A 23,368-nucleotide genomic window follows, 5' to 3' on the forward strand; every position below is an offset into this window, starting at 1 on the left:
AAAAAGAAAAAAAGGGAAAGAAAAGCGACTCACCAGGAGCAGCCAAGCAGCACCAGAGCCGACACGGCTGTTACGTGCCGAAGCGAGTCGGGGACTTTTCCCTTCGTAATTAGATTTTACACATGAATAAAGGTTCATTTTTACTTTCCGCGTTGAAAGTGTCTCGGACCTGGCACGACGGAACGGTGCGGTCATTAGCTTAAAGAAAGCGAACCACCAGAACCGCTTTAGCTAGTCTTCACTCAGTACTAGATTCGGTTTACGTAAAAAAACATTTCGGGTGCAAATGCTTCTCTAAAACATCGGGAACTATCAACACAAGGTGAGTAACTGCATCTTACTTTACATTTAACCCGTCCGTCGTGTTTTTACGTCGGTTTAAAGTAACGTGAACGGTCAGAAGACGAGAAGAGAAGCTAGGAATGTCTGTGCTCAGGGGCTAAACTTTGGGTGTGGGTAAACCACAAGCAGCTAACGGTTGGAACGCTGTTATAATAACGAGATAACAGTGTGTTGTATCATGTAATTCGTGTTTTTTTTTAATCAATAGAACTTATGAACTGTTGGTATATGAATTTAAGATTTCTCAGTTAATCTCAATTTGGCTTTTGTACATAAAGTAGGCCACAGAGTGGTCGCTTTGTGTGAGCGAAGAGAAAAGAAGTGTGGCTGTGAAAGCGTCATTCTCCACTGAATAGTTAGCGATTTTCATAATAATGTTAACATTAAAGACAGTTTAAAATCCATTATTTGCTGTTAAAGTACCCTTTAAACCAAGGAAGTTAAGGAAGTCACAGTCACATTAACTGATAAAATAGATAACAACAATATTTGACTAATCAATAGTGGATAAGGGTGTTATACTATAGATTTACATACATACATTCAGCCCATTTTATAATCTGCAGTAGAAGACAGCAATGAAGGCTTGGCATATGTGAAAGAAGCATGTCCCTTAATCCCATCTACTTACAAACTTTCATACCTGTGGGTAAAAACATACATGGAGAAGAAAACCAAACAACATCCCTTTGTCAACCAAGGTTGCAAACATCTGTGCTAAGTGGAGCTTGTAAAGGATTTCCTGAAAGAGACCACAGCTGGACCCCAGTCTGGTCACACTACATCATGGACTGTATAAACTGTGGCTAAAGATACAGACCCACTAAGGCATCTTAAAGCAGGACAGGTTGGTTAACCAGAATCTAAAGTGTCTTGTTCAGCCTTGCCCGCAGCTCTGATTCAGGACGAGTGACTCCGCAGTAGTTGGACAAGCTTGGTCTCGCCTGCCTCGTTTACTTCCTGTAAAGGAATTGTTGCCTTAGGGAATGTTTTTTTGCTTGTGAATCTCAGGGAGAGGTTTGATTTGTTCAGTTAAACTTGTAATCTGTGCTCCCCATGTTCTTGCTGCAGGACCTTATTTAGTAACATGGGAATATAATGCTTTGGGTTAATTACTGGCCTGGCATGGCTTAAAGACAGCATCATAATGACATAGCAACAGCGCCATAGCGAGGTGTGAAAACACATATGTCTATGTTCTTGCACAGCGTGCACAGATAGCATGGATGTCTGCAATATACACCAGGCCTGGGAACTGTAGACATGAGTAGAGATGTGTCTGTAGATCCAGCAGGCTCCCTGTAGTTCACTGAGTCACTTCCCTTAGTTACATTGTTATGTTTAAACACAGTGAATTGTGCTTGTCCGGGAGGTAGCAGCGCCTGGGACAGTTTATACGGTCATTCTGCCTTACTCAACACCAGGCAGCCAGTCAGATATGAGTCATGGATGATGACTCTTCCAGGGATGGCCAGACTAAGCATGTGGGAGTGGGATATGTTTAAGGAAATGTGATCATAGTTTTGAAAAATGATCCCTCATTCCTCTGGACAGAGGATGGAGTCCGTGGTAAAATCTGAACTCATGGCAGAGATGTTTGAAATGTTTGAGAAGTTGCCTTGTGTCTGAAAACTTACCTTTCTCTGCTTTTTGGGGGCAAAGTTGTGAACACAGCATGGAAATAATCTTTTACATTTCTGTAGCTAATTTCTTCACAAATAGTTTAGTTTGCAGTCATTCTCCAACCTGTTTGCAGTCCTGTGGCTTTATTGTTGCAGTTATGCTGTTGTTTCTGTTTTGACATAAAACTAATCACTTCATGTGTGAAGTGTGACAATATCGCTGGGAGATCAAAATACTGCTATACTGTAAAACACAGATGCCTTGTTTTCCATCATGGTATGGTTCTGTTTGGTACAGTACGATACATTTTAGAACAGTGAAGTCCTGTGCCGGGCTTGCATTTCAACTTAGAACAGTACTTTACTTGATAGGTAGGTGTGGACTATGACGGCTGTGTCAGCCAGATACATACCGCGATGTTGTATCGGTGTGACAACATCAAATGCGACACAACAGACAACAATGGAGGACATTTTTTCCCCTGCTCCATTTGTGCCTGTTTGTCTGATCAAGACTTAAAGCTTTTTATGAGAACAGACTGCAGGTGTTGAAGAAACACTGGCTTCAAGACAGTCTAGCTCCAACTGCACCGTACTCTACCATTTTACTCTGAAACCCAAGGGAAGGGTGCCAAAATTGTAACGTAAAAAATGCATACCAAACTGTACCAAACCCTTCCACTCAGTGGAAACACGGCTAGAGTCACACAGACCTGATAGACCTAATCAGCATTGTGTGAAGTCATTTGAAAATGATTTGAATGTAACTTTCCTTTTATATTTAAAAATTGTGGATTAGAGTTTTAACCCATAAAAAGGTAAATTATGTGGCGGCAGTTTTAGTACTCTAGCATTGCATGGCATATGGTCATCTGAAGTGTGTAAATCAATTACACTGAGCAGCAACCACCTTTAAATGTTATTTTGTATATGGAAAGTATTTTCTCTCTCCACGGTGTTCACCAGCTAGTCTGCTAATCTGACTCTGTCCCTCTGCTGAACAGATGGTGATGCATTTTTTAGTTTATACCTAACTGAACCCGGGGTTCAAGTCAGAGAAAAGTTTCAAAGCAGCTCATTTTTCAATGACATAGTTTTTCCACGGGGTTGTACGGAGCCAGTGAAGCTGGAATGTGTTATCTCATCTCTCTGAGGAGGCCTGGGGATCAGGATCGCCTCCATATGAAAGAAAAACCTCAAATAGGTCTCTTAAGTTCATTCCACTCTCACATCTGTAGTCAGCTGTTCAACTCCCTGCAAAGCAATCTGTGGCAAACAAATTAAGTGTTATCCTGTAACCTGTTTGTCAATGAAAGCACCACTTTGTTTTTGCCTAAATGTCATACAGGTTCTAAACATCTGTTTAAATTAGTTTATTGCCAGACTGAAGGTTAAAATTATTAAAAAATCCAAACAGAAATACAAGTAAATAGGAAAAAAGGGAAATGAAATATTAGCACAACAACATACCTTTTTCCTGCTTTGTCTCTAAAAAACAAAGAAACAGACCTGTTAACATTCTTCTCGGCTGACAGACCTTAAGTTTCAGGCCACACGACAGATGTTGGGCTGGATGAAGGAATTATTGCTCTTGTTATTAGGTTTGGTTTCCGTTAAAATGAGCTGTGCTTGCAGCAGGAAGTGAGATCTTCCTCTGATCCGTCAACGGCCTGTTGGGGAGCATAGTGGTGCCTAGGTGTGGTTTAATTAACAAAATGGATGCAGAGAAGTGCAAAGTTGTTTGGGGACTAAATGAACTGAGTAGGCGGGGGGGCCAGCTGGCCAACTGGGTGGCAAACAACATAGTTGGGGGGGTTGGGTGGACACTTAACTAATTTTGTGGACTAACAGATGACCCTCCCAATGTGAACAACCCTGACTTTTGTTGAACACAACCTTTTACTTTGTTTGTGCTTTCCCCAAAGGTTCTTTGCATGATTGTGCCCCATTGATGATCTTAAAACACACTGGAATTATTTTGTTTGACAGTCAAGGGACAACATATGTTTTGTGCTTTTGGTGCCTATGAAATGGCATGTATGTTGTCATTTTTGGTTATAGCCCATTACACAGAATGCATGAACCTTAATAGTAGCAAATACTTAAATATTCTCTGCATGTATTGTTGAATAGATGTTATTTGGTTATTTAGGTAGATTTTAGTACCCAAAGTCAAAATATTGTCCCTTGTCTAGCTTCTCAATAATGAGGAGTTAGTTGTGGTTGTAAGAGATTTGGATAATCATGTGGATGTTGATTATGTTATTGATGGTTAGATAAACACAGTGTTAAGATGAATAGATTTAATTGATTTTGTCTGTGTTTATACACCAACTCATTGCTTCAGCCATGTTGTTGACCTTGTTTCAATATATGGGACTACAATGCAACATTTTATTTTTTCCACAAAATCCTCTGTTAAAAACGGTTAAACCTTTGAAATCCTATACGTGGACAACACACTTAAAATAAAATGTCCTTTACTAAATGCCTGTTCAGTTCCTTACTCAAAAAGAGGGTCTAAGGAAAGGGTCGTTTTGCAAAGCCCACTTCTAAAGCAAATTTATTTGCTTTAGAAGTGGGCTTTTTGTTTGTAACACCTGCACATATTCCATGAGCTTGTATATGGTGGACTCAGTATTATCAGGCCTACATTTTGTAAGGTGGTCATATTTAGCAATCTAAACATGGACTTTGATTTGGGTGACTAAACACTCACAGATGTGCTCTGCTCCACCTTCAGACAACAGCAAGCTTGTCTGTTGAAACCTATATAAGCAACACAGTAAAGTCAGGAAGGCTGTTTGACTCTCAGTCACATAATACAATTATTTCACTTGAGCAACATTCACAGATAAACTCCTTACCCACACACCGCAAGCTAATGAGACCTTTCTCCTAGCCACTCCGAGCTGTCGCAACAAAAACCCAGTATATTACTGAGACACTCTCCTGACCGGGGAAAGGCTCCAGAGCCAGACTTTGTTTTTTGGAACAAACACAACACCAGGGTTTTCTTGAGCAGTGGTAGTTCAAACAGGTTATTGACACAAACAACAGCTATGAGTTCATTGGTCACTACTAATGTTAAGTCCATTTAAAGTAGGGCTGCACGATTCTGGAAAAAATGTAAATCCCAATTTTTTTGCTTAAAATTGAGATCACGATTCTCTGGTGTGATTTTTGTTTACAAATCAAAATTTTTATTGCGCCCATGAACAAAAAATTAGGCTTTCAAGTGCCAAACAGTGTGATTTCTTCTACTAGCACAGCCTCCACACAGCACGGCACGGTTATTTTGCAATAGTACCTGGTACTTGGTACTTTTTTTAGTACTTGCTCTGGCGAGGTTCCAAGCGAGCTGAGTCAATACTTTGCGTGACGTTGTCAGACTGCCGTGTATTGCCATGTGCCGTCACAGGAAGAAGCACAAGAATCAAACCAAACAGTGCCAAACTTAGATCAGTTAAAAAGACTTGACAATTCTGAAAATGTGGGTTAATATCCAACAATGTTTTTTAACGATTTATCACGCAGCCTAGTTTAAATCTAATGAAGTTTGGTAACATTTATTTGCAGCTGGTGTCTGTTGGTTGAGCCACATGATTGAATTGACCTCACATGAGATTTTTTTTTGAATATCAAGTAAACAAATTGGTCAGTTAGTTTTCATTTATGGTCAGGGCAAGGCATTGCACAGCCACAGCACACTGTGAAGAACTCACCATTAATTAAATGGGCAGGAAAAGAATTGGGGGATGTAACCGGAAGGTCGCCACTTTAAATCCCAGGAAGGGCCAAGGGCTAGGCACCCAATCCCTTGTTGGTCCCTGGGTGCTGATAAGTGCTTCCCACTGCTACTGTGCCCAGCTTTACTGTTGTGTAATAAGGATGGGTTAAATGCAGAGGTCAAATTTACTCATTTGTGTGTGCAAATATTACTAATTCTCATTCTATATTAATATGTATTATATCAGTGTCTCCTGTCTGAGGGCAGACAGGAGACACTGAAGAGCTGAGTGTCTGCCAAATCCCCACAGCAGCAGCAGCAGCTGCAGTAGCTGCAGACATTCTTGATGAAATATTTGTCCAGGACTGTGCATAATTCCTAACAATACTTGAGCTGATTTGTTTTTGCACACCTATAGATTAAATTTAATTTTTCTGCAGTAACCTGGCACATTTTACAGCTGCTACGTGATTTGAAAATGTCCTATATACATTTGAATTTAAAAGTAGGATTAGGATGTACTCTCTCATCCTTGCATTACATTACTACACTCTTATATCCATATTTGAGAAATCCCTGTCAGAAGCCCCTTCCTCTGTTAATGTATTTATATTAGAATATGCAGCTCTGGTGACCATCAACAGAGGTTGTAAATGAAAAACAGTAGCGGTAATATCCAGCAGTGGAAACACAAAGCGTCTTTGCCGCCTTTGTCCTCAGCAGTCTGACCATACAAAGTCATGGTTCCATAGTTTACTCCAGTTTCTCTAAATATTAAGCTCTCGGTCTGTCCTCGTGAAGACTTGTAGGCTGAAGAAAAGAAGGGTTAACACATTTTCTACTGGCATCTATCTTTTTTTTATTCAATAACTATCTCTGTTACCTTCTAGTATATATTTTTCTCATTTTATAGGCAAAAAATAGAAAGGCATGTTTCATTGTTAATAGCAGATGCCTTCAAAAAACACATGGAAGGTGGTTGGATGAACCATGTCTATCCCTCTCTATTATGGTGGAAATTTAGATTCAACATTGGCCACGTAATCGGAAAATTAAATAAATGAACTGTTTTTTAGGCCCACATGCTTCAGGGATTTATGGTTTTGTGAAGACCTTTTGTAGGCGGAAAAACATTATTGTGAAAGACATAGAAGCTACTTAACTACTGAGGGAATATATGCAGAGGAATCAAAAAGTCCTTAATTAAACAAATATGTGGTTGCCATGATTTAAATTGACTTTAAAGGTCATTGCAGATGAAGTCAAGCAAATGACAACATAAATTAATCATATGTTCAACATCAGCAGTGACTCCTCACATTACATTTTTAAGAATCAATTCAGAGTCAGCATTAAAGAGACGGTTGATTAGAAAAAAGAATTAAGCTTTTAAATGAGTTTAACTGACTGCTTTTTGAGCATTTTCTCTGAATTCACCACACAACTGGAACTTTTCTTTTGTCATATTGAACAGTCAGAAGGTGCAGTTTTACCCTGAACTGTGTCAGCAGTGCTTATCAGCTGTGACGCCGCCTTGTCCACTGATCAGACTCTGATTCATATACAGTACTGTAGGAGTGTTGTTGAGTTGCTCTCAACTAGTTCCAATCCTGAGGGGGCATGGATGCTTTATTCAAGCCAGGGAATTAAGTTAAACTCATCACTTCTTAGCTAATATAAAACATGCACCATTAACACAACAGCAGGTATAGATATAATTTTATTTTTACGATGGTGAAGATGTAGTTTACTGCAACTAGTAAACCTTGTCTGTGCTAGGAACAATGATGTTCTGAAATGCCAGGGCCTCCACTGAATGCCATCATGTGGCACTGGGGCAACTGGAGACACAAAAGGCCTGCCCATCTGTCAGCTCACTGCAATTTGCAGCCCTGGGCAGGACGAGTCCCAGAGCAGTAAACAAAGCTTGACTTCAGGAATGTTGGGGAGGAGGCTTCATCGTGCTGAAAGTCTTTCCATTCGGTTTAGTTTTAACTTTATGATTTAATTATGTTGGGTATATTGTGTGCTGAATGTTACCCTTCTCGCCAAGAGTTCTAGTTTGTGTCAGGGGAAGTATTTGTGAGGGGCAGTTCCTGTTGATCGACAGAAAGAATGATTTCAAAATAATTTCCATCTGTCGTCCCGAGCCACTGATTAAAATGAGCCATAAAAAAGCTCCGCTCTTCATCAGCTGTCACAAATGTTTTTATAAGTTAAGTTTTCTTCAAATCGTTCAGTGTTGCATATATTGTCTGATAATCATCATATTTTCCTGCAGCAACATGCTAACAACCACTAAACCACTGAGAGCAAACTTACATTGAAGTCATCAGGCTTCATTTCACAGGATGTGGCTTTTTTCTTGTTTTTTTCTTCTTCTTCTTATCTTGTCCCTTCTGACCCACACTGACTGCTGCAAATATTGCACCTTTTCAGTGACTTAGCAACTGGGTTTCCTCTTTTAACACTGGCAGTTGACTAAAAAAAATGTTTTTCTTTTTAATGTGAGTAGAAATGTTCAATTTACTGACACATGTATCCAGCAGGAGCAGACTCAGATACTGACTCTGCTTCTATCAACACTGCCTGGTTTCCTATTTGTAGCTTACAGGGTCAAATTCACACAAAGTTGCTCCTCATGTCTGACGCTGAGGAATGGACACAGTCAAGGAAGTGTCTCACTGGAACTTAGGGGAATTGCAGAGGGATTTCGGAGGGCGGCATGAAGCAGCCTGACCAAATATGGGAACACTCGCATTCACAGGAACACACCTACTTCTTTTTTTGCCATGGAGCTGCGACCTGAGCTTGGGCTTTAAAAATGTTGACCCACGTCTAAAAGTCTTGGTTTGTGATTTATTTTTTATTCTCAGTTTTTTTTTTCTTTTATGTCTGGGTGGTTTATCCTCAGCACCACAGTTATTTTCCTTTTTAAACATTTTTTTACTGACAGCTTGGCATCTCAAAATGTTAAATCAAAGATGCTCCTGCTGCTCTGTCTCAGTCATCTCTATACTATCTGCTACTAGACTAATTATGACATCCTAAAAGCTCCTTCTTTGGCTCACTCCCTTTCTGTTGGGGGTGGTTTAATCTCATGAGAAAGTACCGCTTCTTTGATGAGGCTGAAGTGTCGTGGGATACTGGATAAGATTCTCCAATTCTAGACCAGTAATAGTTTTCAGAATATAGGAACTATGAAACACTACAGTACTTTAACAAAGTGTATTACTGATCACACCTTTAAAGCTGTTTTCAGACCAGAGAATTGATTCTGGACATGGTCATATGACGAACATATATGAGTTAACAAAAGCAGGAGAACCTCCATAGAATTTCCAGAGTGTCTTTTGCGGACACTTGTGTTTCCACATTCAGCACAGGGTGTTTCGCTATGATTGTTTGGACTTCAGTGCATGTCTCAAAGCAACTTAAGTGTGAATGTGAGTGGCTGGCCACACCTCTGTTCTACTCCCCTCTCTTTCTTGTCTTATCTCTTGTTTTATGTGTTGGGATAGAAGAGATATTTATCTCTTTATGTCTGCAGTTTGTGCAACGCATTTCATAAAACAAGCACGTTTGCTTGGTGGAGGCGTTGAAGAAGCAGCCGATGCCAGCTGACTGTGGGTGGGCACAGCTAACCTCCACATGTGGAAGTCAAAATGAATAACTTCTCATACTGCTGCCTGCCTGTGGTCATAAACCATGTCAGTGTGAAATCACTTGTTTTAAGTTACTGAGCCATGAGAACGTTTTAAAGAGGAAATGATTCTGTGACCTGTGGTTTCTTACAGTGTTTACTAAATTAACCTCGAGTCAGTTCAGGGGCCCATCGTGTCGTGCATCTATATATATGAAAATACAGTGTTTGTTTTGTATTAAAGGGCATAAAATAACTTAACTGAACTAAACATTTAGGCATTTTCAATGTGATTTCTTTAGTTTGAAACAATGCAGTGCAGTGCATAAAAATCTTTGAATTGTCATTCTTGGATTAGATATTACCTGACCGGGTAATATCTGTGGTATTTTATGTGTTTTTGCTCCATTACAAAATGAGTATCAAACTGAAGCTTGACTGGAAAAAATAACTGCGTATAAAAAAAGCTGCATATGAAGTGTGCTTCTGTGCATTTTCTTCCACTCTTCAACACACTAATGTACGGCCAACATGCTTCACATGTAGATCTGCATGTGTCATCCAGCACCAGCACTGACTCATCATATTTTTTCTTGTTACAGATGGACTTCCGGTTATTGTTAATAGCCTCATTATCAGCTGTTCTGGGTGGCGGCTGGGCGCAGCAAGGTGAGAATACAGACATTGTGTCATGTCTCTGTTCATATTTGGCTTTCTTCAAATGTTGAATGTCATCTAATTTATATGTAGCATGTGTCTTTTATTTGTGTTGTTTTATCTTTCTTTTTGCAGTATATTGCCCACTGATTGGATTTAAATGCATTGATAGAATAAAAATAAATTTAGTTTGACTTAAAACCCTCCAAATGTTTTATGTCTTCATTCATGGTTTTATAGCTGTGTGGTTCTAGATTGAGGGCTTTTTTTCGATTCCTTTTTTTTTTAACAAGATGAAGTCATCTGTTGGTAAAATGCCTTGAGCTTCTCTCAGCATGACTCATTGTTTTTAAAACTGGCAAAAGGTTTTTTTTGTTTTGTTTTTTTAAGCTAAAGCTGGTTTTGGTTAGTGAACTAATGGAAATTCAGCTTTGCTTCATCTTGGCTAAGAGGAACCTGTGTTGTGTTCTCTTTTCAGAGGGAAGCGTATGCATCAAAGCAAACACGCAGTCATGCGGGGAATGCATCCAGGTCGCCGAGTCATGTGGATGGTGCTCAGATGCAGTGAGTTGAATTAGCGAAGCTGCCACTGAACTCTTTCATCACCTGAATGAAAACTTATCTGGTCAATCTTCAACTGTGGGTGTCGCAGTGTCAGAGTTTCTTCTGTGCTTTGTTTGTTGAATGTTAGTCATGAAACAGTACAGTCATCGCACTAAATTCTATAACATTTATAACAGGGCTGCAATGATTAATCGATGAATCTATTGTTTCCCAACCTACTAAGGCTTTGTATTGTCCACAAACCAGAATAAACCAGAACAGATTGATGATTTCCTGCTGAAACGGCAGAACTATTAATCAATTATCAATGTAGTTTTGTAATGTAATTCTCAAATCATCACTTCATGAAACGACTTATATTTAAAAAAATAGTAATGTGACAAATCTTCATACAGATGTTTAATTTGATTAAAAGTGATGTGAAGATGTTTTATGTCAAAACTCAAATTCACTATGACATCACATGTTGCCATTATTCAGTGCCATAGCTCCTCATGAAGCACCTTGGGTATGTGAATAATGTTTATCCAACTTGATTGGCTGAAGGACACAAATCCCCCTGCAAGACAGGAATTCAAGTTACTGATATTTGAAGCAAAATTTCATTTCCTCAAATAAACAAAAAAGGAAATCAAATAACAAATGAATCTACTAAAATAAGACACGCTTACTATTACCGAGTTTTGCTGCTTCTTGTCTCACAGTGGAAACTTTGGCTTAATAATAATCCAGTTTAATTACATGCTTTCTGCAGCCGAGGCAGATGTATGTGCTGTGGCAGCAATATATACCACTGAACTAACAGACCACAGCGCAGGAAAATACTCACTCACCAAAGCATGAACATGAGGCCACAATGAAATGTTCATTCATATCTAAATTACATAGAGCTCAGCACAAACAAATGAGAAATGTTCCAGAATTTCATCTTGTGATGTAAAATTTATAATCATTCTGATGGACAAGCGATCACCATGTTGATTAAATATACCTTATTACATTTATGCACATACACACAGTGAAAATATTAATTTATTATAAATAAATAAATCCATTGAGATGCAAATCAGTGCATAACACACAGCAGCACATTCAGGGGTCAGAGTACAGACGCCAGAGGTCTTTTTAACCAAGGTGCATGTGTGTTGCGCTCCCATCGCATCTGTCGTTACTAAGCAACTGAAACCTGGGAGCCACCGTGATGAATGAGGATCAAAATACATTCTGTAAACCTGCAGTGCATTCAGAGGGCCAGAAAAACAAGCAGGTCAAAATGGAGGAGCTTCCCAACAGACGCTTTGAGTTTCTATATGTATACATAAATAAATGATACGGATTGATGGATTCAGTACACATGTTTTATTACCCACTCCTTTGTCATATCCACGCTTTACTGGCAGTGCAGCATGTGTCAGACGGCATGGCATCTTGTCTCACCTTGTAACTCCCAAACCCCAATTCCCCAGTCTGGGAATCACTGTTTAAAGTTGTGCAGAAAGAGATGCTTCAAACGTGAAAAGAGGTGGCTAACACTTGTTGAACAATATCTTTAATTTAGCACATTTCTTACAAAAAGGAAGGATACTGCTATTCAAGTTTATAAGAACTTGTCAGTGAACATGTTTAAGCAGAAGATAATGTAAGTTTTCTAACCCCTTGTTCTCTCAGTCAGCAGCCTATTCAATCCCACTAAATAGCTCTGTGTATCACCTCGTCTAATGTGCCTTATTTTTATTATCTGGTAACTCACTGTACTTCAGAACAATAGCTGTCCTGTTAATTGTGGCATGTTTACAGTCAAAACAAAAAAGTTATCCTCTGTAAATCATGTGCTCTTGAAAGATTTGGGTCAAAGCATAGTTTTTTTTTGTTTTGACTGAGTTCATTGTCTCAAGATCTCCTCCACTAGGGCTTGTGGAATATCATGTGCGTCCAATCTATATTCTCAGCCGAGCTTCACAGTCATCTGTTTCTCCTTATCCCCTGCTGCTCTCAAGCAACAGCTCACAGAACAGACAGTTTATGGAGGTTTATGTAGACTGCATTGGTTTACAATGGCCTTCATTGAAATATCATAGATACTCATGTCATGTCAAAGATCCTGGAAATTATTTCAGCAGTTTTGAGGTCAGTGAGTTTCTGCGTGGATGTAGCACAGAAGTATAACTGATACTTTTTGGTGTTGCAGTCTTAGTTTTTTTTTTTTGTATTATGTTACTGCGCGAGTTGTTGACATGTTTCTTCATGTCGAACTCACCGAGACAAATTCCAAAGACACGTCCAGATGTTTCTGCACATGAATCACCTGTGAGAATTACCTCTATAATTTTGTGCTTGGGGAATTGATGTCAGCTGATTTTTTTCTGTTATATCACAAGGCTCCCATCTTCCCAACAAAGCTTAAAGGTATAGTTCAGGTTTTTTGAAGTGTGGTTGTCTGAGGCACTGACAGCAGTGGCTGTGATGTGCTCAGACACAGTCGCTCTCAGTGGTAGCCGTATGCCCAATAGCCAACCTGTTATTTAGATGTAATAATAATATTAATTTTTAAGTGCGTTTTTGACACTCAATGACACAAACAACAATAAAAAAACAGTAAACAGGATGACAGTAAACAAAAAATGGAGAGGAATTACAGAGAGTAGGCTATTTTAAACAGGTGGGTTTTGAGTCTGGATTTAAAGAGGGGAAGAGAGTCAGAGTTGCGGATGTCTGGTGGGATTGAATTCCAGAGATGGGGAGCAGGGTGGCTGAAAGAGGGAGTGGGAGGAGGTGGCGATGTGGAGAAGGTCGGAGAGGTACAGAGGGCCATGTGGATGGCCTTGAAGGCATGCAGGAGAATTTTAAATTGAATTCTGAGATTGACCGGGAGCCAGTGGAGTTGTTGTAGGATGGGGGTGATGATGTGGGCAGCTGAATTCTGACACAGTTGAAGGTTATGGAGGGATTTGTGAGGGAGACTTGAGCAGCTGAAGAGTTTTGTTAAGGAGCTAAAATATTTCCCTCTGTTCCAGCTGGCAGCCATGTTTTCAAAGAAAGCCAGCCTGTCTGGTTTTCAGTTAAGAGCGCATGCTTTGCCAGTAGTCAGTGCAACTAAAAAAAACACCTTAAGCCCATAATGTATAATATAATATAATAATAACTGAAATAGCCTGAGAGTGCAAATTTTAACGACCTCTTTTGCTATTTCACAGGATTTTCTCACTGTGGGTGAGTCCAAGTCGGCCCGCTGTGATGACCTGGAGTCGCTGAAGAAGAGAAATTGTGCAAACATTGAGAACCCACGGGGAAGCATCACCATCGACAAGAACAAGGAAGTGACCAACCGCAAGGATAAGACTGAGAAGCTGAAGCCTGAGCAGATCACCCAGATCCAGCCACAGAAACTCTCCCTGACACTCAGATCTGGTAAACATTCAACAAGAAAAGTCAAACTCAGAGTTAAACCTTTCCTGGATTCCCAGTAAATAAAAAAATCGGCATTAGTGTGAAAGCAAGACCAGGGTGAACCTCGTTATCTACTTCATCTGCTTCACTTTTTTTTGCTGTGTGATTGTGTGATCACATTTCACATACCACAGGGCAGAACAACCACTGGCAATAGTAATGGTGTTAATGGCCTTTTTTTTAGCAGCTTCATCCGAGTTCACAAATCACGGGTGTTTAGTTTTCTTAAATTTTTTCTGGTGTCTCTTTCCATAATCTGCATAATTTACAGTTAACGTTGTCATGTTCTAAAGGTGAGCCCCAGACCTTCAAGCTGAAGTTCAAGCGTGCTGAGGACTACCCCATCGACCTCTATTACCTTATGGACCTCTCCTTCTCTATGAAAGATGATTTGGAAAATGTCAAGAACCTTGGTACTGACCTGATGAGGGAAATGAGGGAGATCACCTCAGATTTTAGGATCGGTGAGGAAAACTTGACTCGGCAACAGAAAAACTGTAGAAGCACAAATGTTTTTAAGTTTAACATTTGTTCTTCTGGGTCTACTTTCCTCTGCCCTTTCAGGATTCGGCTCTTTTGTGGAGAAGACAGTCATGCCTTACATCAGCACCACACCAGCCAGACTCATCAACCCCTGCACAGGGAACCAGAACTGTACCAGTCCCTTCAGCTACAAGAATGTTCTGAAGCTGACCAACAACGGAGATGAGTTCAACAAGCTGGTCAGTCAGCAGCAGATCTCAGGAAACCTGGACTCACCGGAGGGAGGCTTCGATGCCATCATGCAAGTGGCTGTGTGTGAGGTAAGAGGGTGACTTACTGTACTCATTGATGACCCATCTGAAGCAAAACTTCTAAAAGTCTTCCTTTGTTGGGCGAAAAAGCCGAATATCACTTAGCAAAATTCCATCCCGGACGTGAAAGCTTTATTTACCTTATACAATTCTGAACACAGATAAATGTACACAAAATTACCAGGTGTGCAAAGACCTGTAGTCTGATTTTGATGTATCTAGAGTATAGTGTATAGTGTATTGTAAAATACTAAATAAGGGCAGTCTGTTTTCATCTTTTCAGGAGCACATAGGCTGGAGAAACGTGACTCGTCTGCTGGTGTTTTCCACCGATGCTGGTTTCCACTTCGCTGGCGACGGTAAACTGGGCGGCATCGTCCTCCCCAACGATGGCAGGTGTCACCTGGAGAACAACATGTACACCATGAGCCACTACTATGTATGTAGTCCATACTTTTATTTAATGTGCACACTGTATCCTGTATGTAATCCTATTTCTCACTCCCTACAGTGAACTATTTATGTTACTGTTGTTCTTGTAAGACCCACGTTTGAGCTTGTGTTTATTAGTATTTATAAATATGTTTGTGTGTGTGTGTGTGTGTGTGTGTGTGTGTAGGACTACCCTTCCATTGCTCATCTGGTGCAGAAACTCAGTGACCACAACATCCAGACCATCTTTGCCGTAACTGAGGAATTCCAACCTGTTTACAAGGTAGACTTCATTTCCGTATGCTGCCCTTGTACTGAAGCATCTTCAATTACATACTTTTCTATTTTATTTCATTTATGTTGTGCAATAAATGAGCTGCACGTTTAACATTTGTTTATTATGTTTCCACTCTTACAGGAGTTGAAAAATCTCATTCCCAAGTCAGCTGTCGGTACACTGTCCTCCAACTCCAGCAATGTGATCAAACTCATTATTGATGCTTACAATGTGAGTCTGCAGTTTACGAGATAATTAATGTATGGTTTTGATTTAAATACCTCACACTATTAAACTAATCCATAGAGAAAATTCATTCATTCTTAACAGTTAAACTCCACTAGCGGTCATGTATTTGCTAGTTTTGTGCAAAGACAGGTCCGCTTTCTTCTGGATTACCCATGTACATAATACTTGAGTGCCATGAATACAGTGTGAGTGAATTTTTGTCCTTTGGACAGTCTTTGTCATCTGAGGTTATTCTGGAACACACCAGGCTGCCAGAGGGCGTGTCCATCGCCTTCAAGTCTATCTGTAAGAACGGTGTGGAGGGACCAGAGGAGAATGGCAGGAAATGCTCCAACATCTCCATCGGAGATGAGGTTGGTATTATGGGTACACTTAGAGAAATGATAATAGAAAATAAAATGTTTGCAGGCATACACCTAACGATCAATTAATCTGTCGATGGTGATGTTCTTGAACATCTTGTTTTGTCCACAAACCAAAGTTATTCAGTTTTAATGATTTCTTTGTTATAAGGACACACAAATACACTCGCTGATCGTATTGTCTGAACTTCAGCAGGCCATCTTGATCATGGTTACTTGCCTAAATTAATTAAGTTGCTCCCATGTGATTGGCAGATAAGATATGTGCATGAAGAAGCAGTTTATTAAAGTGGCTGGTCAGTATTTTCCGAAGTTACTGGGGCGTACAACTTACTTTCTCATTTTTACCCAAGCCATCCAGTGTGGCTCCAGCCTTATATTACACCCTGGTTGACCTGTATTTGTGACACAAAGGTGGTTAACGCAAGTTATTTTGATGCTCCTCGCTTTTTGAGGGAACTTGTGAAAAAAATTCAAAGTATCCTCCTCATTAGGTTTAATAACCCTGTAATCTCCTCTGGTTTCCAGGTGTCTTTTGTGATTTCCATCGAATCCCAGAAGTGTCCAGCACACGGTAAATCGGAGACAATTAAAATTAAACCTCTGGGCTTCACCGAGGAGGTGGAGGTAGTACTGAACTTCATCTGTGACTGTGAGTGCGCCGCACACGGAGAAACCAACAGTAAAATATGCAACCTGGGCCACGGGACCTACGAGTGTGGAGCTTGCAAGTGAGTCGTCAAGCAGGAATATTAAAGCTGGTTGTGCTGGATGTGTTTTTAAAAGATGCTGCAAGACATTGAATTGAAATGAATGTGTAATTTAGGAATGTCCTTGTTTATTTATCTTCTGCTCACTGTGGCGACGTTCTCTACATTATTAATGCACACCTTCCATCTTCTGTGCCAGGTGTAATGAGGGGCGTATTGGACGACTCTGTGAGTGCAGCAAAGACGAAGTCCGAACAGAGGACCTGGACGCCAACTGCAGGAAGGACAACGGTACAGATATCTGCAGCAACAACGGTGACTGCGTCTGTGGCACCTGCGAGTGCAAGAAGCGGGACAATACAGCAGAGCTTTACAGTGGGAAATACTGCGAGTGTGACAACTTCAACTGTGACCGCTCCAACAACAAGCTCTGCGGAGGTAAGGATGTACAAATAGTGTGTTTTCAAACACTCAGATTGGTTTTATTGAAGCACTGTCATAACCTTTGTCCTTGCTTTACCCAGGACACGGGCGCTGTGTTTGCAGGAAGTGCGTCTGTGACGCCAACTACACAGGCAGTGCCTGCGACTGCTCCCTGGATACCTCCACCTGCCTCGCCAAGAACGGGCAGATCTGTAACGGCCGTGGTACTTGTGAATGTGGAATCTGCAAATGTACCAACCCCAAATTCCAGGGTCCAACTTGTGAAATCTGTCCCACCTGCCCTGGCGTCTGCACTGAGCACAAGTGAGTCCGAGGCTAAAACGCAAGAAACGTTGTCACATTGTTCTTCCTCAGGGTATCTCAGTAACCTAAAAGGTTACAATTAATCCACTACTAAAATATATTGAGGATCGATTCACTGGTTTGAATGTTTTTTTCTAATAGATAAACTCTCTAGATTTTTCAGCCTCTTGTTCTTAATCTGTATAACAAATAAATCATTAAATCAATTTTGTATTGTGGACCGAAAAAGACATCTGAGAACATGAACCTTTTTGTGGTCGATCAACATTTTTTGACATTTTATGGACCAAACAATTGATCGAGGAAAGGTTAATCGATTATGAAAGTAACTCTTAGTTGCAGCCCTGATTTATCTACATGAATCCGTGGCACATAACTGATGTCTTGAGCAGAGTGACGTCACCCTCCTGTGTGTTGTTTGTTAACAGGCGTCTGTTTTGGTAGCCTGTCTGCCTGTTGGATTTAAGCGCCATCGTAAACACCAGACCCTGTTTTATAAATGTGTTGTTTACCGTGTTCATGAGAAGAGCATATTTCAACAGCTTGTTAACTCTCTGTTGTCTAAAGGTTCAGAGTCTACAATTTCCTGTATATGATGTGTATGTTGTTATTATGAATTCATGAGTTCTGCTTGAACGTGACAGTAAACTTGAGTAGTAACGAGCTGCACATGGCACGCAGTTGAGTCCAGGTAGTGAAGGCAAGATGGCAGGAAGTAGGTCAAGCATATTTACTCTTTGGCTAAAAAGGCTTCAGACACAGAGCGATATAAAAGCAGGATTAATATTGGTCTGGCATTTTCTATGATGAGCTAGCATGCATATTTAAACAGATGTATACATTATGTTATGCTAGAATGAGCATGATAGCTTACTTGCATTAGCTCTCAAGTAACTGTATTGGCAGTCCGTGGCCAAGTGGAAAGGGAACTTTACTTGTAACCAGAGGGTCGCCGGTTCAAATCCCCACCCGGCTGGGGTACCCCTGAGCAAGGTACCCAACCCCCAATGCTCCCCGGGCGCTACTCAGTGTGGCAGCCCACTGCTCCTAATTCTAGGATGGGTCAAAATGCACAGGAATACTTCCCTAAGGGGATTAATAAAATTTAACTTTACTTGACAAATCGGCTATTTGTTTGGTCCAATAAAATATCAGAAAATGTCAGAAATTGTTGATTGGTGTTTCCCTAACCTCGAAATAATGATGTTCTCGGGTGTCTTGATTTGTCCACAGATCAAAATATTCACATTTAAGAAGTAGTTTAAAAGTTTAAGTAGTTAAAAAAGACTTAAATAGTTGACAATTCATTTAGTAGTTAATCAAATTATCGCTGCAAGTAGTACATATTGCGCCATAGCAATTTACTATCTGCCTTCTACCAGTTATTACTAGGATTCTACAGATCAGGGTTTATAGGGTGTTTTATAACCGGCCCTCCCACTGTGTTTCTGCAGAGACTGTGTGCAGTGCCGAGCATTTGAGGCCGGTGAGAAGAAGGACACATGCGAGCGGGACTGCAGCTACTTCCAGCTGATCAAGGTGAAGGATCGCGACAAGCTGCCCCAGCCCACAGACCAGAGTTTCCCACTGACTCACTGCAAAGAGCGAGACGCCAACGACTGCTGGTTCTACTACACCTACGCCATCAGGAATGACACCAAGGAGGTCTACGTGGTGGAGAACTTGGGTAGAGTTGGATTGCAAATTTCTTTTTTTATTATGAATCAAAATCAAATATTTATAAATTGTTAAATTGAGAAGCTCAGGGTGACACAAAACAGAAGAAAAGCAGCAACGTACCAGCTTTTTCTTTGTTTTCACTAGGGGATATTAATTTCCTCGCATCAGTTAACACAGCACTATAAATATAAGTTTCTTCAATGTAATTATGACAGAGTGGATGAAACGTCTCCTTAAATGAGTTCCAGTTTAACTCCCTTTGTATGTGACCGGAAAAGAGTAGAGTCAGTAATTTACTATTACTATTGTACATGCAAGGCTCTCTCACATTTGGCCTTTGCACATATTCAAGTGAAAGATCTTTCCCCATTTCATGCTGTCTCTGTGAATTTTCATTTGTTTTCAGAATGCCCTGCAGGACCTGACATCATCCCTATCGTGGCAGGAGTGGTAGCAGGCATCGTTCTGATCGGCCTCGCTCTCCTGCTCATCTGGAAACTGCTCATGATCATCCACGACCGCAGAGAGTTTGCCAAGTTTGAGAAGGAGAAGATGAACGCAAAGTGGGACACGGTGAGTTTGAAACGGCAGATTGTTAAATGATCACTCTTCACTCTTGAAATATTGTTTCCAAGCTAGTGTTGTCTCATTTGCTGCAGAGCTGCACCAAGATCAGATAGCCTTCTCAGTATTCATTAAGAAAATCGTTAAGGTTTTCTCGCTCTTTATCTGTATTCAAAGGCATCAGACACGTTTGTAAACAGAACAGAGATCATCTCTGATTTCCTCACTGTCAGTGATCGACCTGAGCTCCATGATGTTAGGTCCTCTGTCATTGGGGGAGCGGCCTTTGTCTCAGCCGACAGTGCTGCCTCTCACTGTCTACACCTACAACTGCACCACCATAAAAGGCAGTGAAGCCCAGAAAGAGGAGGGCTGATGATGAACACTAGTGGAAAACTACACCACTGCACACTGTTTTTTTGTGTTGGTCACAAGAGCAGTAGTTAAATCTGAGAAGCAATCAATGACCACATCACATGATGGGAACAACAGAATAAAACAGTATATTTTGTCCTTGGTGGAACTAAAGAGGGATTGTCTTTTATTTATCATGGCACTTTTTTATATTTTATTCCCAGGGACATTTTTTGTTGTTGTTGTTTTTGCTAAAAACAGACAAATATTGAGTGAAAAATCATGTTGAAAGTGTGAAACTAGACTAGAACAACACAATAACTAAATACTTGTACAGTTTCTTCCTAATCTTTTCTGTTTTTTTCTTCAGACTTTTCCTGTTTATTCCAATTTCTTTTGTTTTTTTACCCCTTTCTTTCTTCTGTCACTTTTCTTTGTCCACGTTAGCAAGGAAACCCTATTTACAAGAGTCCCATTAACCAGTTCCAGAATCCCAGCTATGGGAATAAATCCACTGCTCTTTAGGTCAAACGTTTGTATCAGTTGTTGGCTTTGTGAACTTGCATGATTGTGAAGTTTTATTGCTTGAGTGACTTCAGTGTCAAACTGCTGCAGTGAAGCAGGCGTTTTTGTGGTCGCATGTTGTGAAGTTGGCACATTTAACCAGATGGTGGCGTTGCTGTGTCCTTTTGTCACACTTTGTCTTTTTTGGTTTTTAAGTCCATTTTCAGAGCAAAGAAAGCTGCGAAATTCAAACAAACTGTTTCCCCAAGAATAGTGAGAAAGATGAAGTATATGGTTACACGTGTGTTTATCCTTCAGTTATATCTTTTATAATCTGATTTAACTAAACCTAACTTTGATCATCCTGTATTACCTGTGCTATCAAGCTGGTTATTGACTGGATCATTTAACTTTTCTGAAGTGGTTACAAGAGTGCTTTTAACCGTATGTCCACTGACTGGAACGGTTTGATTTGGTACAGTAAGGTATATATGTTTTTGTGTTTCCATTAGGAATAGTACCGTAAAAATTGCATTTTTGGCACCTTCTCCCCTGGGTACCAGAGTAAAAGCCTGATGGTTGTGTGAAGGTTCTCAGTCAAAACACAAGCCTGACCCAGGGCTTTACCATTCGAAAACTGTACCGTACTGTACCAAACTGGACCGTACCATGATGAAACGCAGCATTTGTGTCAGAAACAACGTGAAGACCAAGTTCTCAATATAACAAAAAAATATATAGATTTAACTGCCAGTTACTTCACAAACAAATGCCAAATTTAACAGTTTGAAATACAAAGATTTTGCATTAAAAAAAATTTTTTTTTACCACAGTGTAACTCATACATGTTTTCATTTTTCTCTTTCTCAGGGTGAGAATCCAATCTACAAAAGTGCTGTAACAACTGTCGTCAACCCAAAGTACGAGGGCAAATGATGGAGCTTTGCCTTCTTTGTGACAACACTGTATGGAAAAGAGAGAGGGGGCTTGGGTGAAAGGGAGGGGCGGGTTTTCTATTGTTCTCACTGTTGATGTTTGTTTGTTTTTTTGTTGTAGCCACCAAATGATAGCAAAGCATTTTGCCACTATTTCAGTGTGTTGTACTAACTTGGTTTTATTTTCTATGCATCGCTTGAATGTGTACAGTCTGTGTAAATGTGGGGTTTTGTATTTTTTTTATTTGTTTTATTTTATGCCTCTGCGGAACTTGAGAGAAAAGTGTTGTGAACTGATCCTAGTTTTTTTGTCTTTTTCCTGCCACGGGACTGGCAAAGTAACGAAAAAGCCCAAGTGTGCCTTTTTCATAGAACAGTGAAGCCATCAGTGTTTAATTGAGGGTTTAATTTGATTTTGATGATGGGCAACAAATGAAGTGTTCCTTTTCCAACGAATCATGCATACAACATTTACGGCAATCAAGTCACTGACTCAAAACCTCAAGTGAGCAAACCTGTTCAGACTGATTTGTCATCCGAGAGGAGGTTCCAATCATGTGACTGAGTCGATGTTGCTCCCTTTTTATGGCGCTTTTCCATTCAACAGTTCTAGCACTACTCTGTTCGGTTTTGGTATCAGGCACGTTGTTTTCCATGACTTCATAGTACCTCCTCAATGTGGGTTGCCGCAACGTCGTTTTGGGTGGCTCCGTCCAGCTCTCCCAGGATCCTCTTGTCAGCCACAAACACCCGAAACATCGACGGACCGCAGTGTATTTTTGTGGACAGCAGCCATGTATGCTCGCTGTAACACTCTTACTTTTTGGGTTTGATTCTTTGGAACCTTGCCAGGGAAGGTACCAAATAAAGCTCCAGGTACCAGGTACTATAACTAATGGAAAAGCAGAAAAAGCATCGACAGTCGAGTCAAGTAGTGCTAGAACTGTGTAATGGAGAAGCGCCATTTGTTGGACTCTTCAGATGGAGTGCCAGTAGGCCGTGTGTGGCAGCCATGAATTGTGTACAGTATGTTTTGGGTTCTGTGTAAAGCCATATATGTATTCACAGAACCAGGTCGAAGAGTGTTAGTGTTTTTTCTAAAATCCTGAACAATCAATTTTATGGTCTTTTATCTATAAGATATTTTCTTGGGTTGCCTTTCTGGGTGAAAGGACATCAGTGTACAGTAGTTTTAACTGTTTGGCTCCGGGTTTTTACTTTACTTAATTTAAAAGCCAACTCAGGTCCTTAATTCTTCACAGCAATGCCAAATACGCAGAATATGCCTTCATTTTGTTTTGCTAACTAAATTTGCTTATATTAAAATGCCTTATTTTACTAAGCTCCCAGTTTTAATGTCAGTTATTCCTACCAGCCATTTGTTGGTGCCTCGATCAAATGTTTTTTATTGAACATGAACCAATAGTAAAATGTCACTTAGATTTAAAGATTAGTGCTAAGGGAATTAAAAATAGGTTACCCCTGTCACCATTGTTTTTAAGTGCCTTTTTAATTTCTACAACACAGTCACATTTGCAATTCTGTACTTTTGAAATTATTTATTGAATAAACATTCAAAACCATTTATCCCTACATTGTTCAGATATTGTGGGATTACTGTTTTGTGTATTATTAATTAACTGCTAAAGGTTAGACTGTGTGTGTGTGTGTGTTTGATCTGTTCAGCCTGAACTAAACTGCAGTATGCTATGAAACGACACATCTGTGAAGGTTCCCAGTCTTCTCTGTAATCAT

General features: G+C 40.2%; 1 protein-coding gene across 1 annotated transcript; it reads left to right on the forward strand.

The window, feature by feature from the left end:
* On the forward strand, positions 1-23,196 carry LOC122774481 (integrin beta-1-like). Its single transcript, XM_044033821.1, has 16 exons — positions 1-322; positions 9,940-10,006; positions 10,473-10,558; positions 13,753-13,966; positions 14,299-14,469; positions 14,570-14,808; positions 15,083-15,238; positions 15,419-15,514; positions 15,650-15,739; positions 15,970-16,110; positions 16,648-16,850; positions 17,029-17,267; positions 17,354-17,576; positions 19,031-19,263; positions 19,663-19,829; positions 21,549-23,196. Exons 2-16 carry the CDS (start codon positions 9,940-9,942, stop codon positions 21,612-21,614), a joined length of 2,391 nt encoding a protein of 796 aa, XP_043889756.1. The 5' UTR covers positions 1-322; the 3' UTR covers positions 21,615-23,196.
* Positions 23,197-23,368: the final 172 nt, after the last annotated feature.

The sequence above is a fragment of the Solea senegalensis genome, linkage group LG1 (assembly GCF_019176455.1).
Source record: "Solea senegalensis isolate Sse05_10M linkage group LG1, IFAPA_SoseM_1, whole genome shotgun sequence".
In the NCBI taxonomy this organism is placed as follows: Eukaryota; Metazoa; Chordata; class Actinopteri; order Pleuronectiformes; family Soleidae; genus Solea; species Solea senegalensis.

Coding starts and splice junctions, on each gene's coding strand:
- LOC122774481 (XM_044033821.1), top strand. CDS start 9,940: ATGGACTTCCGGTTATTGTTAATAGCCTCATTATCAGCTGTTCTGGGT. Junction 13,967..14,298: donor CTCCCTGACACTCAGATCTG/GTAAACATTCAA, acceptor CATGTTCTAAAG/GTGAGCCCCAGACCTTCAAG. Junction 15,239..15,418: donor ACACCATGAGCCACTACTAT/GTATGTAGTCCA, acceptor GTGTGTGTGTAG/GACTACCCTTCCATTGCTCA.